At 42.0% G+C, this 18,278-nt stretch overlaps 1 protein-coding gene across 1 annotated transcript in view; it reads left to right on the forward strand.

The window, feature by feature from the left end:
• Positions 1-18,278, forward strand: part of FA2H (fatty acid 2-hydroxylase) — a 132,767-nt gene that overhangs the window by 108,440 nt on the left and 6,049 nt on the right. Inside the window, exon 6 of the mRNA XM_055000245.1 lies at positions 12,514-12,766. Within this exon, the coding sequence (XP_054856220.1) occupies positions 12,514-12,766 (253 nt within the window). The remainder of the gene's footprint in view (positions 1-12,513; positions 12,767-18,278) is intronic.

The raw sequence follows: 18,278 nt of genomic DNA on the forward strand, positions 1-18,278 counted from the left end.
GATTTCATCGTGTAGGTTAAATACAATAAACAGCATGTGGGGGGAGGTAGTTATGAATTTCCTGCATTGTGGACTAGACTAGTGTTTTAATGTTTATTTATAATATTTTTATTGTTTTTAAACTATATGTTACAAATTGTATGCTGGTTGTTGTGGGTTTTCCGGGCTGTATTGCCGTGGTCTTGGCATTGTAGTTCCTGACGTTTCGCCAGCAGCTGTGACTGGCATCTTCAGAGGTGCAGCACCAAAAGACAGAGATATCTCAGTGTCACAGTGTCATCCTCTTACAGGATGACTCAGCCCAAACCCACCTTCCTGAGTAGATACAAATGACCTGCCAACTTCTTTTCCACACTGACACTGAGGGCCAAGCTATACATGACGAATGACACTTGAACAGCAAGTGTATTTCTCCCTGTTCACTTGCCCTCCACTCAATCCACTTGCCGTTCAAGTGTCATTCGTCATGTGTAGCTTGGCCCTGAGAGATCTCTATCTTTTGGTGCTACACCTCTGAAGATGCCAGCCACAGCTGCTGGCAAAACGTCAGGAACTACAATGCCAAGACCATGGCAATACAGCCCGGAAAACCCACAACAACCATCGTTCTCCGGCCGTGAAAGCCTTCGACAATACATCAAATTGTATGCTGTTACACTGCCCTGAGCCCATCTGATGGGGAGGGCAGTCTAGAAATGCAATTGATGATGATGATGATGATGATGATGATGATAGACCCTGGAGGTCCCTTCCAACTCTATGATTCTAATAAAGCATAGTAGTAGAGCTTGGCTACAAAAATCTGAAAACAAGAGAAGGTCTGAAACAAAGTTCCAACAACCTGAAACTAAGCATAAACAATTTAAACCTGACATGTTACACGATGCAAAAACTACATGGTAATTCCACCCAGGCAAAAGAGGACATCAGCAACAGGCAGAGCACAGCAGTATAGTCCACAGACCATACCCCTTTGCCAAAGCATCTTTCAGAACCATTTCCGTTCCGTGCGGCCCTATTGCTAGTGTAAAAAAGCTCTCTCAAGTAATTCAGTTTCGGATGTTGGAAGATTTGCAATTTTTTCAGGCTTTGTGGTGGAACAGCCCCATTGACCCATGAGCATTGCCCCCCTTGCCTTCTGGGGTGCCTAGGGGTGACCATTGATAGTCCACCACATATACCACGTATACACCATGTATACCACCCACATGGTGTCCCACCAACACTCAGAGGGGCTACTACTCTTTTTCTCTTGCCCCCCGCCACCACCACTTGGCCTTTGAGGGAATTGCCCATGGAGAGGGCCTGGACTCCCCACTCCCCAGGGCAGGCTTATCCTTCTGAGCTCTGCCTTCTGCCTGGTCTCCTGCTACCCAGCACCTGGCTACTGCAGGGAGTGTCTACTGCGCTTGTGTGAACAGACCACCCCCTTCCTGTGACACCTGTTTTAGGTAGCGTGGTTGAGCAGTGGGAGGCTATGTGGTATAGAGAACCACTACCAGTATTTAAGAATTTAAAAGCATTTATTAAAGAAAAAAAATGTTCACATATTTTTAAACACAACGCCAGAGCAAGCAAGGGAACTCAAAAAGAAATGGGTAAAAACAATTCCTCTGCCCCTCCAGCTGTACATGCCGAACTTAGAGCCAAGCTACAAGTGATGAATGACACTTGCCTGGCAAGTGAACAGACTCACGTGTATTCCTCCCTGTTCACTTGCCATCCACTTGCTCTCCACTTGTTCAAGTGGAGCGCAAGTGAACGGCAAGTGAACAGGGAGGAATACACAGGAGTCTGTTCACTTGCCGTTCAAGTGTCATTCATCACTTGTAGCTTGGCTCTCAGATCTTCTGTTTAGGCAGACTCTCTGCTTACTGAGAAGCCCTCATTCCTTTCCTGGTTCAGGCCTCCAGCCTCCATATGGCCAATGACCGTCACCTGCAAGGAGCCAACCCTCAGCACCTTCAGCTCCCAGCTCCAATCAGCCAAAGAGACCCTCCTTCCTGTGCCCGGAGGTTTTATTCTCTCCCTTTGTCCACCCCCTGGGTAGGTCGTTGGTGCAGGTCAGAGAGGTTTTTTCTGGAGGTTCTAGGAAGAAATCTTTCTGGCATTTTAGTCCTCCAAGTCTCTGTCCCCTCCCCACATACACCCGGGGAGGAGAATAGTAAAGAATCCAGTCGCACCTTGAAGACTAAGCAACTTTATTGCAACATAAGCTTTCGAGAGCCACAGCTCTCTTCGTCAGATGCACGAAGACGAATGCTTATGCTACAATAAAGTTGGTTAGTCTTAAAGGTGCGACTGGATTCTTTACTATTTTGCAGCTACAGACTAACACAGCTAACTCCTCTGGATCTATGTCCCCTGGGAGGGTAAGCTTTTAACACAAAGTCTTCCGGCCACATCTGCATGACTTAAGCCCAAGGCTAAGTGCTGCTTGGAAAGCATCTGGCTTTCTTTCCCCTCTCCTACTTGTTGTCAGCTAAGAGATGCTTTTTAAACTGGGTGTGTGTGAAGGTTTTGACACATTCCCAACGTGCAAATAAAAAGCATTTCTCCATAGGCTTAAAACAGAGCTGCAGTGTCATGAACTGGGGCGGCTTAACCCTTTCCCACCTGTGTACTCCCCCCCCCCATTGAAACTGTGTGTGGGGGTCTCTACCAGGACACACCCAGCATAATGGCCTTAGTCATGCCTTCTCTCTGCACTTGTGGGGGAAACGAAGACCATGGCTTAGTGGCACAGCGTCTGCATTGTGTGCAGAAGGTTCCAGGTTCAAGCCCCGGGATCACCAACCACATGGGTCAGATAGCCGGTGATACAAAAGACCCAAGACCATGGAGAGCTGTTGCCAGTCAGCATAAACTATGCCCGCCTTCATAGGCATGGTCCGCTGACTCTGTCTAAAGCAGTTTCGTGTGCACATGGGCTGCTTCCACACACATTGGATAATGCACTTTCAATGCTCTTTAATGATCATTTGGAACTGAGTTTTCATGTGTGAAACACAAAATCCACTTCTAAAGGATTTCTAAAGTGCATTGAGAGTGCATTATTTACCGTGTGTGGAAATGGCCATTGTTTGATTGAGAGCTGGGCATTAAAACATCACGACCAAGTTCTAAAATCAAGTGGACAGATTTGATTCTGAGGACCCTGATTCGGCTTTTATCTGACAGATGTGATATTTTTATTACATGCCTAACTGAGGGCCAAGCTACACGTGACGAATGACACTTGAACGGCAAGTGGATTGAGTGGAGGGCAAGTGAACAGGGAGGAATACATTGTTTTAAAACTGTTAATGGGATCAACCTTCTGTTATGTGATTTTTCTCACGATTTCTGAGTTGTGTTTGTATGCGTAGTTTACTGCAGGTTGGTAGTGGGCCACCAGCCTGAGAAAGTGTAACAAGCCGCTGTGCTTTTTTTTTTTTTTTTTGAAAATTTTTTATTGGGTTAGAATCCATTATTTCCACATTTACATTCAATTTTCCCCAATTTTTTCATCTCTAACCCCCTCCCTTTCCCCCCCCTTTTTGTTGACTTCCAACAGCTTTCCAACCCTTTGTCCCCTTTCCCTTACTTTTATTAGCTTCCTCTATCTAAAACAAATATATATTCTCCATTATTCTAAGCAGTACATCCTTAACTATTTTTAACATTATATGCCCAAACTGTAAGCCTTTGTTTCCATCTTAGATAAACAATTTATCCCAATTTTTCAATTTCAGGTATTTCTATATATCATAAACCATATAGATCATACATTCGTTTATATCAAACAATTTGACTTATTCTCTATATATATTACTCATTCTATCTTTTTATAATAGTTCTATATATCTCTCCTCACGTAGTCAATCAATTTGACCCATCTATATCTTCAGACATTCAGTTTGGTACAAAACTTGTCAGAAAAAAAAGAAAATATTGTTAGTTAATCGCTCCTTATATTTAGTCCTTATAATTAATTATTTTCTCTATGTTCTGTTTGTTAACCTATATATATCTATATATATGTCAATCTATTAATCTGACTGCTTATTAATTCACATTTATCTCTTCTCCCCCCGGTAAAGTCTCCCCCCTCTACTTCAATACTTCAGTAGTTCTCAAACTGCCACAGTTTTCCTCCCACCTCCCATTTCTTCTCCAGGTATTGTTTCAGCTTCTCCCAGTCTGTGTTGAACTGCCCTGAGTCCAGATCTCTCAATTTTCTTGTCATCTTGTCCATTTCAGCCATATACAGCAATTTGTAAGTCCAATCTTCAATAGTTGGCACTTCTTGTACTTTCCATTTTTGCGCATACAAAAGTCTAGCTGCTGCTGTCATATAAAATATCAACGTCCTGTGTTGGGCTGGAATTCCCTCCATTCCCAAGTTCAGTAGCAGGAGTTCTGGGTTCTTATTAATTTGAAATTGTAAAATTTCACTCATTTCTCTTATTATTTCCCCCCAGTACTGCCTGGCTACCTCACACGACCACCACATATGATAGAGGGAGCCCTCATGCTTCTTACATTTCCAGCATTTATTAGAAGTATTCAAATTCCCTAGCGCAATCTTCTTTGGTGTCATGTACCAACGATAGATCATTTTATAAATGTTCTCTTTGATATTAATACATGTCGTTGTCTTCATTGTAGTTTTCCACAAGTATTCCCATGCCTCCATTGTTATTTCTTTATTAAAGTTTATAGCCCATTTCACCATTTGTGTTTTAACTATCTCATCCTCGGTATACCACTTCAACAGTACTTGGTATACCTTGGATATTCTTTTCTTATCTTCTTTAAGAAGGGTCTGCTCTAGTTCCGAATTCTCTATTCGTATACCTCCCTTTACAGAGTCCGAATTATATAAGTCTCTGATCTGTCTATACTGGAACCAATCGTAGTTAGGTGATAGTTCCTCTTGTGTCTTTATTCTAAGTTTGGATGCTTCAGTTTTAGTTATTTCTTTATACGTTAAACATTGTTGTTCATTATCAACAGCTCTCGGGTCTATCACCTCATATGGAACCACCCACAAAGGGGTTCCTTCTTGTAGATAAATTCTGTACTTCTTCCAGATTATGTATAGACTTCTCCGAACAAAGTGATGCAGGAACATCGAGTTGACCTTTACTTTGTCATGCCATAAATATGCGTGCCATCCAAATATTTTTTTATATCCCTCTAGGGCTAATAGTTTCTTGTTCTTTAATGTCATCCATTCTTTCAACCAAACTAGGCAGATTGCATCATGATAAAGTCTCAGATTGGGCAGTTGCATTCCGCCTCTTTCCTTTGCATCTTGTAAAACTTTCACTTTCACTCGAGGCTTCTTGCCTGCCCAAACAAAATCTGATATTTTCCTCTGCCATTTTTCAAATTGTTTGGAGTCTCTGATGATTGGTATTGTCTGTAGCAAAAACATTACTCTTGGTAACACATTCATCTTAACTGCTGCAATCCTGCCCAACCATGACAAATTCAATCTATTCCATTTAATCAAGTCTCTCTCTATCTGAGTCCATAGTTTTTCATAATTGTTTTTGAATAGATCTATGTTCTTTGCAGTTAATTTGACTCCCAAATATTTCACTTTACTTGTTACTTCACAATCCGTTGTTTCCATTAACAATTGTTGTTTCTGCTTAGTCATATTTTTGCATAATATCTTTGACTTCTTTTTGTTAATGAAGAAACCTGCCAAGTCTCCAAACTCCTTGATCTTATCTATCACTCTTGGCATGTTCTCCAATGGGTCCTCTACAATTAACATTATGTCATCCGCAAATGCTCTGACCTTGTATGAATAGTCCTTTATTTTTATTCCACGAATTTCATCATCTTGACGTATTTGTATCATCAGAATCTCCAATACTAAAATGAACAACAATGGAGATAACGGGCAACCTTGTCTTGTTCCTTTACTTATCGTCAATTTCTTGGTCAATTCATCATTCACCACAATTGCTGCAGTCTGGTCTCTATAAATTTCCTTAATTGCTCTGATGAATCTTTCTCCCAATTGTAGCTTTTCCATAGTGGCAAACATAAAGTCCCAGTTTAAATTGTCAAACGCTTTTTCAGCGTCAACAAAGAAGAAACCAACCTCTTTGTCACAACGCTTGTCATAATATTCAATAGCATTGATCACTGTCCTTAAGTTGTCTCTTATTTGTCTGTCTGGCAAAAAGCCTGCTTGTTCCTCCTCTATGACTTCCGAGAGCCACCCCTTCAATCTCTCCGCCAATATCTTCGCAAAAATTTTGTAGTCATTGTTGAGTAGCGATATAGGTCTATAATTTTTCACATTAGTCAGGTCTTGGCCCTCTTTTGGGATCAATGATATATTCGCTTCACTCCAAGTTTCTGGAATCCTTTGATCCCTTAAAACCCCATTCATCACCTCTTTTAGGAATGGTGCCAGTTCATTAGCCATTGTCTTATAGAATTTAGCCGTAAGTCCATCTGGCCCTGGCGCCTTTCCTAGATTTGCAGATTGTATTGCCTTACTTATTTCCTCGTCAGTTACTTCACTATTCAACTTATTTCTCCAAGCTTCCGAGATTTCTGGAAGTTTGGTTTTCTCCAAATATGACGCTATTGATTCTTTGTTTACTTCTTTTTTATTATACAGCTTAGCGTAAAATTTATAAAAGGCTCTACTAATGGTAGCCTGCTCCAAATACGTTTTGTTATCTTCGCAAATTTTATTTATTATCTTCTTTTCCCTTTTCTTCTTCAATTGCCATGCCAGGTACTTCCCAGGTTTATTAGCACCCTCAAACGCTTTTTGATTCAGTCTTTTGAGATTCCACTCCAATTCTTTATTGCTCATTGCTGTTAGCTGTTCTTGAAGTATTTTAATTTCCTGGTATACCTTCTTTTTCCCTGGTCTCTTTTTTAGCTGTATTTCTTTGGCTTTTATTTTCTCCTCAATCTCTTGTCTTTTCTCCTCTTTCTTCTTTCTTGCTCTACCATTTAAGTCCATTAGTATGCCCCTTACAACCGCCTTGTAAGCATCCCAAACTTTATTGGTTGGTACTTCTTTATTCACGTTGTATTGTATAAAAAACTTTGTCTCTCTTCTCAGTATTTCCATATTCTCTCTTTCCTGTAACAAGTCCTCATTTATTCTCCATGCTTTCCTTTTTCTCTTTTTTCCAAATTTCCACATAATTGGGTTGTGATCTGAGCCTACCATAGGCATTATTTCTACCTCCTTAGTCCATAATGCTAAGTCTTTTGAGGCCCAGATCATATCAATTCTTGATAATGTAGAATGCCTTGCAGAATAAAAAGTAAACTGTCTGCTTTTAGGATATTCTCTCCTCCATACATCTTCAAGAGTCTCTTGTTGAATCAACTCAAAAAAAAGCTTTGGTAATAGTCCTCTTTTCTTTTGTGCCGTTGTAGTCTTTTTGTCTAGTTCCAAGTCTGTCACTCCATTGAAGTCTCCAGCAAGAATTATCTGGTCGTATGCAAGATCGTCTAAATGCTTCCTTAAATCCTCAAAGAAGCTTTCTTTTGCACCGTTAGGTGCATAAAGTCCGACTACCAACACTCTCTTTAAATTCCAAATACATTCCACTGCTACAAATCTAGCTTCCACATCTCTCATAACAAATTTTGGCTGTAGCTCCTCTTTTATGTACAACACCACTCCTCTTTTTTTCTTGTTGGAGGCCGCTACATATTCTTTGCCCAATTTTCCAGATTTTAAATATTTTACATCCTGCTTTCTGATATGGGTCTCTTGCAAACAAACAATGTCACATTTTTGTTTTAGTAGCCAGTGAAAAGTATTTTTCCTCTTATTCGGTGAGTTTAGTCCATTTACATTCCAAGATAATACTTTACACTCCATACTCATGATCTTGTTGGTAAGTCTTTTTCATTGTCCTTAATAAATCGCTCCATCTCTCGCTCAGATCTGATGCGTTTTTTGGCCCCTCCAAACTCAAAGGACACTCCTTCCGGTAACTCCCATCTGTACCTGATTTTCATGTCCTTCAAAATCTGAATTAGCACTTTATATTTTTTCCGGTCCAGTAACACTGATCTGGGCAGTTCCTTCATTATAATAATCGTCTTGCCATCAATCTCCAATGGATCTTGAAACTGTTTTGTCACAATCCTCTCTTTCATATTTCGTGTTGTAAACTGCACAATCACATCTCTTGGTAGTTTCCTCTGGGTTGCTATTCTCGAATTCACACGGTATGCCACATCTAGGATAGCCACAACTTCCTCCTCCTCCTTCCCCAGGTACTCAGCCAACACCTCAGTCATCTGTTCTTGCGCTGACTTTCCTTCCACTTCTGGCAAGCCACGAAAACGTAGCTGCTTCTCCATATGTTTAGTTTCTGCAACTGACATTCTCCCCTTCACCAATCTCATCTCTGTTTGTTGCGTGTCTGCTAAATTCTCCATCGCGTCTTCTACTGTTTTAACTCTCTGCTGCGTTCCTTGTAATTCACTTCGTATTGTCTCCATACCTTTTTTCACTTCTGACAGCTCCGATTTTACTGTCTGTGTAACCTCTTTAACCTCTTTTATCAGCTCCAATTTCGTGTCCTTAAGTTCTTTAATCATATCTAAAAGTTTTTTGTCCAGGTTTTTATCCAGGTTTTCTATTGCCGATTGCCACTCTTTTTTTGACATCGTGGGGCTTGCTTTAGCTCGCTCCCACGAATCCGCTCTCTTCCTTAACTCCGTGGCGTAAAATTTAACGTTTTTCTATTTTAAATGTCCCGGTCTTCTTATAGAAATTAAATTTTAAAGAGTCCAAAATGTCGGGCGTCTTTTCTCTATGGTTTCTCTATGATTTTGTAATCCAAGATGGCCTACTTCCTCTTCCGCTGAAGCCGCGACCCTTCCCCTTTCAAAAATGGCGATTCCCTACTTCCTGCCCTCCAGCAAGGGCCGCTTCTCTCCAGCCACTCTATTGTTATTACGCACTTCCTGTCTCCCGTCTTCCCACAGCAGATCTCGCGATGGTGTCTTTTTCTCACAGCTCCAAAGCCACAGGTATTCAAAACAATAGTCCCATTTCTTTAATAACTTCTTTAAACTTAGTCTCTTTTTAAATTCGATTCCTGCCGAGTCTTCCCCTCCTTTTCACTAGTCTGTTGCAGTTTAAAAATCTACTTTTTTTCCTCTCTGTTTTTATCAATCTGTCCCGTCTCAGAAGATAATGATCTTTACCTTCTCTTCACTTTTCTCGGGTTGTAATCGCTGTTTCGATTTTAAGTTCTCCTCTCAGCTTCTTCCCCCAATCGATGCTTGGGTATGTAGGTCTTATGCCAGCCGAATTGGCCCCAAAACTGCCGCAGAGATTATAGCCGACCCGTCGCAAGGTGGGACCTCAAGGATCGGGGGGAGACTCGTTGTGTGGAGCCCCCCCTCGTCCGAGATCTAGCTCACCCTAGGGTCTTGAGCGTTCTTTGCCTGCTCCCCGCCTGAGAGCAGTCGGCCGCGGGCTATTTTCACCCCGCCGGCCGGTTAAAACGGCAGTCCGGTCAGCTCCGCAAGTGGAGCTGCGTTAGACCTCCATGGATCCCAAACAGGAAGTTCAAGCCGCTGTGCTTTATTGTTGTTGTTATTTATGTATTTAATTAATTAATTTTATTTATTACTTCGATTTATAAACTGCCATCCTCAGGGGCTCTGGGCGGTGAACATCAGTTAAAATCAATAAAAACAAAAAAAAAACAATAATTCTAAAATCAACATACAATAAACAATAATAAAATAAATTAACCAAATACATTAAGGTGCAATGGTGGGGAGAACCCCCCACCCCAAAGGTGGGAGGCCGACATGGCACCGCCCCCTTCAACCACCGAACGCCTGGCAGAACAGCTTTGTCTTACAGGCCCGGCGGAACGATAATATGTCCTGCTGGGCCCGGGTCTCCATTGACAGAGCGTTCCACCAGGCTGGGGCCAGGACTGAAAAGTCCCTGGCCCTGGTTGAAGCGAGGCGGGCTTCCTTAGGGCCAGGAACCACCAGTAAACATTTATCCGCTGATCGAAGCGGTCTCCGGGGAACATACAGGGAGAGGTGATCCTGAAGATATGCCAGTCCCAACCTGCTCAGGGCTTTAAAGGTAAGAACCAACACCTGATATTCCACTCTCCCCGTAAGTGGGCTCAGAACAGATAACATTAATAAGTAAATTAAATAAAAAGATAAAACAGGAACAGTATAAAACAAAGTAAAACCATCAACATTACAAATATCATTAAAACAACCAGATTACAGCGCACCTAATTGCGCAACCCATTGGACGAGAATATGGACAATAAAGTATTTAAGAGTGGGATTATCCTTGCCTGTCATCAAGGGCCATGTGAATTCCATCCAGGCAAAATAGAAAATCAAAATTCTGTCCTTGAACCATCTAAATGGACTACTAACAAAAGCTGAATTTGTAACAAAAGCTGAACTCGGCAAGTTAAATGTACACCATTTCCACTGTAGTTTATTCTTTACATTTTGTTTTTTTACTTCAGAATTAGGGTGTTTAGGAAGCTGAATTCCACAGCTAATTTCTCATTTTGCAACTTTTCTGTGCTCCCAGATATTTGCGGCATATCTACAGCCCTGCCTCAGGGAATCTTGAATGTTAGCATTTTGGTCAGATGCATCATACAAAGAGTAGGCTTTTTAAAAAAACAAACAAACCAGTTGCTCCGTCTGTCTCTGGTGAAAAGGCTGGGGGAGGGAATGTAACTCCTGAGAGAAGGGCAGGCGTGTCTTTGCTGGAATGCACACAAATTAGCATCTGAATGTGATTTATGCAGACTGGCAATGCTTCCTCTTATGAGAAACATACAACAGCAAACAACTAACAAAGATTCACATAAAGAAACAAAAACAAACGAATAAATAAAAACATAGGTAAGGTAAAGGTAGTCCCCTGTGCAAGCACCGAGTTGTTACTGACCCATGGGGGGGACGTCGCACCACGACGTTTTCTTGGCAGACTTTTTGCGGGGTGGTTTGCCATTGCCTTCCCCAGTCATCTACACTTTACCCCCAGGAAACTGGGTACTCATTAAATAGTCAATAAATAAAAACATAGAGGGAGACATACCATTTTGGACATTTTACAGAATTTCTTTAAACTCGTTACATAATCAGCAACTCTTCCATATTACCCATATGTTTACTAAATATATAACTTCGACTTTACTGCGAAGATATCCTAATTTTTCCATATTTCAGCCTATTATTTGTTGCCTACCTTACAATTCTAATTTTCAAATCCACAAATAATTCGTTCTGCTCTTTTACATACAGAAAGTCCATGAAAGGTTTCCAGATCTTCACAAAGTTGGCTAATAATATAATAATAATATAACCAAGCAAATATAGGCTACCAAGTAAAAAAAAAGAGAGAGAGAGACATGCAACCGCATTTTCTGATGTGAAAAACACATATGGAGTTTCTCTTGACAGCTGAGAATCTCTGGTTTGGGATACTTTCTGTTGTCACCAGTGATTCAAGCTACATGGTGTTCTATTTATTTACTTACTTCATTTATACCCCCTCCTTTCCCCCCAAAGGGGGACCCAAAGCAGCTTTACATGGTTCCCTTCTCCATTTTGTCTTCACAACAACCCTGTGAGGTAGGTTAGGCTGAAAGTGTGTGGCAGGCCCAAGATCCCCCTTTAAGTTTCCGTGGCAGAGTGACGGAAACACACACTGGCTAACGCTACCATGACCCTTTCCTCCATGCCCCTACTTGGGTCATATCACAAGCCCCACCCCCAAGCAACAACTGCATTTTATTACATACGAAACTGCCAAGCAGGTCTCCACATCATGTAGGGGCGGGGGCCTATGAACTGGCTTTTTGAGAGGGGGGTTAATTTGCAACTCCCTTTTTGTCCAGTAGCACCTTTAAGACTAACCAACTTTATTGTAGCATAAGCTTTCGAGAACCACAACTCTCTTTGTCAGATGCATGGCCATCCATCTGACAAAGAGAGCTGTGGCTCTCGAAAACTTATGCTACAATAAAGTTGGTTAGTCTCAGGGCTCATTTCGAGGCCATTTTGGGCCCATTTCGGCCTGGATTGGGGCTGAAACTGCCCGGATTGGGCCTCTGATGGGTGGTGGATTACTCTCCCGCTCAGCAGTGGTCCGATCCTGACCATTTTGGGCTCCTTTTCGGCCATTTTCAGCCACTTTTTGCCATTTTGGGCCCAATTTTGGCCCTGAATGGCAAGGATTGGGTCCAAAACAGCCAGGATAGGTGATGTCAGGGGATGAGGCATATGTAAATCAGTTATGTTAATGACACACTTCCGGTGATGTCAAGGGGCATGACGTATGCTAATGAGTTATGCTAATGAATTATGCTAGAGAGTTCCTCCAGCTCTTTTTCTACGAAATGACCCCTGGTTAGTCTCAAAGGTGCTACTGGACTCTTTACTGTTTTGCAACTACAGACTAACACGGCTAACTCCTCTGGATCTACGATCCTTTTTTTTGTGTTTCCCTTGCAGTCTCCATTTGATGACTCGCGCCTAGTTTTCCCGCCTGTACCAGCATCCCTGCCCATCTTTTTGTTCTACCTGCTTGCCAATCTTCTGTTTCCGGAAGCATTTGCCACATCCCTCTTTGCTGGAGGACTTTTTGGCTACGTTCTCTACGACATGACCCACTATTACCTGCATTACGGCTGTCCAAAAGAAGGCACTTACCTGCACAGATTGAAGGCCTATCACGTAAAACATCACTTTGAACACCAGAAAGCAGGTAAGGGAATGGCTGTCGTCCCTGAATACGCCAGGTTAAGGGTGCTGCACTTCGTGTTCCTTTTTCCTTTGGGCAAAGCCTCGTGCTTTCCTGAATTGCCACGCATGTGTGCCAAAAAACTGTACTTTGCAGTCAATTTGCCCTGCTGACGACTGGTGTGTGCTTTGGCCCAGCTCTGACTTCAGGGCTTGGCAGTACTGCTTTAGCACTTCCTCTCCCGGCCCACCCAGCCACGCGAGGCAGTTGATTTCTTTAGCATGCCTGTTTTAAAATATTTATATCCTGCTTTTCTTCAGCGTGCATCATTAAAGCCCGCTAAAATCTCATTTCACAAAAATTTCGTGGGTCGCCAGCTTTTCTGAAGGTGGAAAGGGCTACGCTGGGGAACGTGGGACAGGGGCTGTAATGAAGTGGGGTAATTTAGGTGGGATGGAGTGAGAAGCTGACCAGATATACTGTAACCCAAATAACAAGAGAACAAGCCGTATGTGCCATTATAGTAACTGATCTGCATCCATAAGCTCTGCCTTACAAACCCTCTAAAATCTCCGTGAAGTTGCCGTTTGCAACTGGCTCTTAATGACTCTTGGCAATTGCTGAATGAATAATCCTTCAAAAGTGGAAGGCAATAGCTAAGCTACATAATGAAGTACGGGCTGAGTCATCGTTCATTAGGCTTTGCAATCAAAGAAAGTGCAGCCTTTAAGAGACAGGAAACAAATGTGAAATACCATTCGGTCTTAATTTGTGGATTATGAGTTTATTTATTTCGGTTCACGACCAGCTTTAAACTAGTAAAATAAGACATTCTCTTATTTGGTAAGAATTATACAAGTTAAAACTTCAGTTAAAATAGTACAAATATAAATATTATAAAATCTAATTAGCATACATCACATATCTTACAACAGTTATCATAAATATAAATATAGCCCCGCATAAACACTTTAAAATTAGGAAGCAGAGATCTTAAACAGCCACCATATGGTAACCTTCTAAAGTGGTCTGAATCAAAGCCCGGATACGCCTGGTTGGTGTTTGTTGCGTAATTTGATCACCATTGCACAAAATTTAGCTGTTGCCTTAGTAGTGGCTAAAGATTCGTCTTTTAATAGATTATCTAAACATGCACTGTCCGTCACATTTGTGGATTAAAAAACTAAAGACAGGATAATATCTACAATACACAGTGCAACGTGTCCAAGATTTGCATTGGTAAATATGAAAGATACCTTGGGGATATTTTATTATAATATCCTGGGAGAGCGGATAACGATAGATTAACTTTACTACTTGCTGACAAAACTAAATGAATAATGATGCAACAGGCACAATTCGTTGCAATGGTGATAAAGGCCTCGTTAAAATCATCCACAGCTGTTGTGGCTGATGGATAAACTCATGTATTTTGCCAACTATCTACTGAATTGCTTGAATTGATGCTGGTTTTAGTTTAAACTTAATGTGATTTTAATGATTGTTATAAAATTGTAAGATATATTAAGAGTATTTACAGTGACAGTGATAGTTGTATCATAATCTTGATGTGGTTGACGTCAATTGTCAAGGCTGTGAGCTATTGCAATGAAACTTATGACAACGGTGATGAACAATGCAATGAAAACTGCCTAAAATATTCACAGATATAAAAAAAGACAACCCTTGTCCCTATATAAAAATGTGAGACCCATCTAGGATGTGGTCCTGCCATGCACCTTCTTCCCATGTGTGGTCAGAAGAGGTGTGTACCTGAGACACATGTTCATGTCAATACGGTCTGCTTTCCAGCTGAACCCCAGAGCCACACTAGGAAATTGCAGGGTATAAGGATCACAGAATCATAGGGTTGGAAGGGACCTCCAGGGTCATCTAGTCCAACCCTATGCACAGTACAGGAAATTCACAACTCCCTCCTCCTCCATCCCACACACACCCAGCGACCCCTGCTCCATGCCCAGAAGATGGCAAAACACTGTCAGGATCCCTAGCCAAACTGGCCCGGGGAAAAGTGCTACCTGACCCCAAGGTTACAATCAGCCTTACCCTGGGCATGTATGAAGGGGCCACAAGAACTAAGCATTGATGTAACTCTTCCTGCCTTCCCTCTCATGATCTGCCTAAGATCCACAGAATCAGCATTGCTGTCAGATGGCCATTTAGCCTCTGCTTAAAAACCTCCAAGAAGGAGAGCCCACCACCTTCCGAGGAAGCCTGTTCCACTGAGATTGCTACCTTCCTTCTTCGTCCTCTCACTCCAGCCTCTGCAGCTGCCGTTTCAAGTGTCAGGTTCTAATTGTGTTTAAACCAAAGAGACTCCATTTTGTTCATGTCTGTGTGTTAAGTTTCTTTTGCAGATGGCAAGCCGTTTGATGAATGCTTACAGAGAGAAGAGGAATGTTGTGTCTACATATATCTGCCTTTCCGACACCCTTGGGAAACTTTCACTTTCTCACCCTTGGGCCGATTGTTTTGAGAACTGAGGGGGAGGATGGGGCCTGCAGGGAACTGCATATTCTGTACCTCAGCTTTTGCTTGGCATTCGTAACAATTTTCAAGTTCAGCTAAGATCCATGTATCTTGGAATGTGTACTCTAATGGTTGTTTATCTCCAGTAAAGCCTTTTGAAATCAAAGGACTTTTGTCTTATTGGAATAGGCCGGCTGAGTTGCAACTTTTAGCAAGCCACAGTCTGACAAATTGTTACGAATGCCAAGCAAAAGCTGAGGTACAGAATATGCAGTTCCCTGCAGGCCCCATCCTCCCCCTCAGTTCTCAAAACAATCGGCCCAAGGGTGAGAAAGTGAAAGTTTCCCAAGGGTGTCGGAAATAATAATAATATTCGATTTATATACCGCCCTTCAGGACAACTTAATGCCCACTCAGAGCGGTTTACAAAGTGTTATTATTACCCCACAACAATCACTCTGTGAGGTGGGTGGGGCTAAGAGAGCTCAAGAGAACTGTGACTCGCCCAAGGTCACCCAGCTGGCTTTGTGGAGGAGTGGGGAATCAAACCCGGCTCTCCAGATTAGAGTCCCGTGCTCTTAACCACTACACCAAACTGGCTCTCACACCAAACTGGCATGAATATGAATAGATTCTACCCATTCATCATGACCAGACTCAAAGTCCTTCCACCTAATCAGGTAAAATAACTTATTGTGTCGAATTTTGGAGTCCAGAATTTCTTTTACTTCATAGTGGACTTGGTCATCAATCAAAGTAGGTATTGGTGGAGTGGTGGCGTGCCATTGGTTTGCAGGGGAAACCTTTTTTAACAAACTAATGTGGAAGGTAGGATGGACTTGACGTAAATTTTTTGGTAAGTCCAGTGCTACAGTGACTTTGTTGATTACTTTGCGAACAGGAAAAGGTCCCAAAAATCGGAGAGCCAATTTACAGCTTGTTTGAGCCACCCTTAAGTTCTTTGTTGAAAGATAAACAAGATCTCCTGGATGCAATTCCCATTCGGCCACACGATGGCGATCAGCGTATTTTTTGTAATCCTGTTTGGCTTTTTCAAGATTTGCTTGAATCAGAGTCCATTGCTGCGCAGCCTCTCCCCACCAGTCCGAAACATCTTTGGAAGCTGTTGAAGGGGGGAGAGCTTCAAAAGGAAATGGTTTAAAATCATATCCATACACTACTTTGAAGGGCGTTTCTGCCGTGGAGGCATGCACACTGTTGTTATAGGAAAATTCGGCCAAAGGTAACAAGTCAATCCAATTATCTTGTTGGAAATTAATATAACAGCGTAGGAATTGTTCTAATATTTGATTAGTTTTTTCTGATTGTCCGTCAGTTTGCGGATGGTGGGTGGAGCCAAGGCCTTGCTCCACGCCCATAAGAAGCTCCCGCCAGAAGTTGGCAACGAACTGTCCGCCGCGGTCAGATATCACCTTTGATGGAAAAGAGTGTAGTTTTACAATATGTTTCACAAAAAGGTCTGCTAATTTTCTTGCTGACGGTATGGTGGTACAAGGAATGAAGTGGGCTTGCTTTGAAAATAAATCCACCACAACTAGTATACAAGTGTGGTTTTTGGAGGGAGGGAGATCAGTAATAAAGTCCATAGAAATGATTTCCCAAGGTCTGCTTGGAGTTTCAAGGGGTTGTAATAGTCCTGGGGGCTTTCCTTTTTTAGTTTTAGCACTGAGACATATTGGGCAAGATGCCACATATTGAGAGACGTCTTTGCGTAAGCTTGGCCACCAAAACTGTCTTTGTATTAAATGAAGCGTTTTCAAATATCCATAGTGGCCAGCAGTTGGGGCATTATGACAACGGTGCAACACTTCTTTTCTTAAACTAGCGGGTACATAAAAACGATCGCCCCAAAGCCATTCCCCTTGCGCAGATTGAGTTAGTTTATCTTTGGGTATATTTTCCCCCTCCTTTTCCACTTCGTTTTTCAGTTTTTGTCTCTACCCCTGTTCAGCTTGAGTCTGCTGTGCTGCGCGACTGCGCGTTGTGACCACGCCTCCTAGTTGCGTTGGTGAGAATACTGTGTCTATGGTTTCCTCCCGCTTGCTTTTTAGTTGGGGCATGCGCAAAAGAGCATCAGCTAAAAAGTTAGTTTTGCCGGGCAAAAACTTCAGGGTGAAATTGAATTTAGAAAAGTATTCAGCCCATCTCAATTGTTTGGCATTTAACCTCCTGGGGCTGCGTAATGCTTCCAAATTTTTGTGATCTGTCCACACCTCAAAAGGATGTCGGGCCCCTTCTAACCAATGCCTCCAAGAAGAGAGCGCCGCTTTGACTGCAAACGCTTCCTTTTCCCAAACATTCCAATTTCTCTCCAATTCTGAGAATTTGCGTGAGAGATAAGCACAAGTTTTCAGGTTATTGTCTTCCCCTTTTTGCAATAGGACTCCCCCTATCGCCGTATCGCTGGCGTCCACTTGCACAATAAATGGGCGGTTTTCATCGGGGTGTTGCAAGACTGGTTCAGATACAAATTGTTGCTTTAATCTATTAAAAGCCAACTGGCATTCTGGAGTCCAAATTAATTTGGATGTGGGTTTCTTGGCTTGCTCCCCTTTGTTCTTTGTTTTTAGTAATTCTGTGAGAGGGAGAGTTATTTGGGCAAAATTCTTTATAAATTCTCGATAGAAATTGGCGAACCCTAAAAAGGATTGTAATTCTCTACGAGTAGTAGGGGGTTGCCATTCTTGCACTGCTTTAATTTTGCCTGGATCCATTTTTAGCCCATCTTTGGAGATGCAGTATCCCAAATAACTGAGTTCAGATTTATGAAATTCACATTTAGATAATTTGATGGGTAGCTTGTTGTGCATAAGGGTGGTCAATACTTGTTGAACTAATTTTACATGCTCCTCCGTTTCTGAATAAATTAACACATCATCTAGATAAACAACCACTCCTTTATATAGAAATTCATGTAAAACTTCATTGATCATGGACATGAAAACTGAAGGTGCTCCAGATAGGCCAAAAGGCATAACTAAATATTCATACTGCCCTAAGGGCATATTGAACGCGGTTTTCCATT

This window comes from Eublepharis macularius, chromosome 16, assembly GCF_028583425.1.
Source record: "Eublepharis macularius isolate TG4126 chromosome 16, MPM_Emac_v1.0, whole genome shotgun sequence".
NCBI classification, from domain to species: Eukaryota; Metazoa; Chordata; class Lepidosauria; order Squamata; family Eublepharidae; genus Eublepharis; species Eublepharis macularius.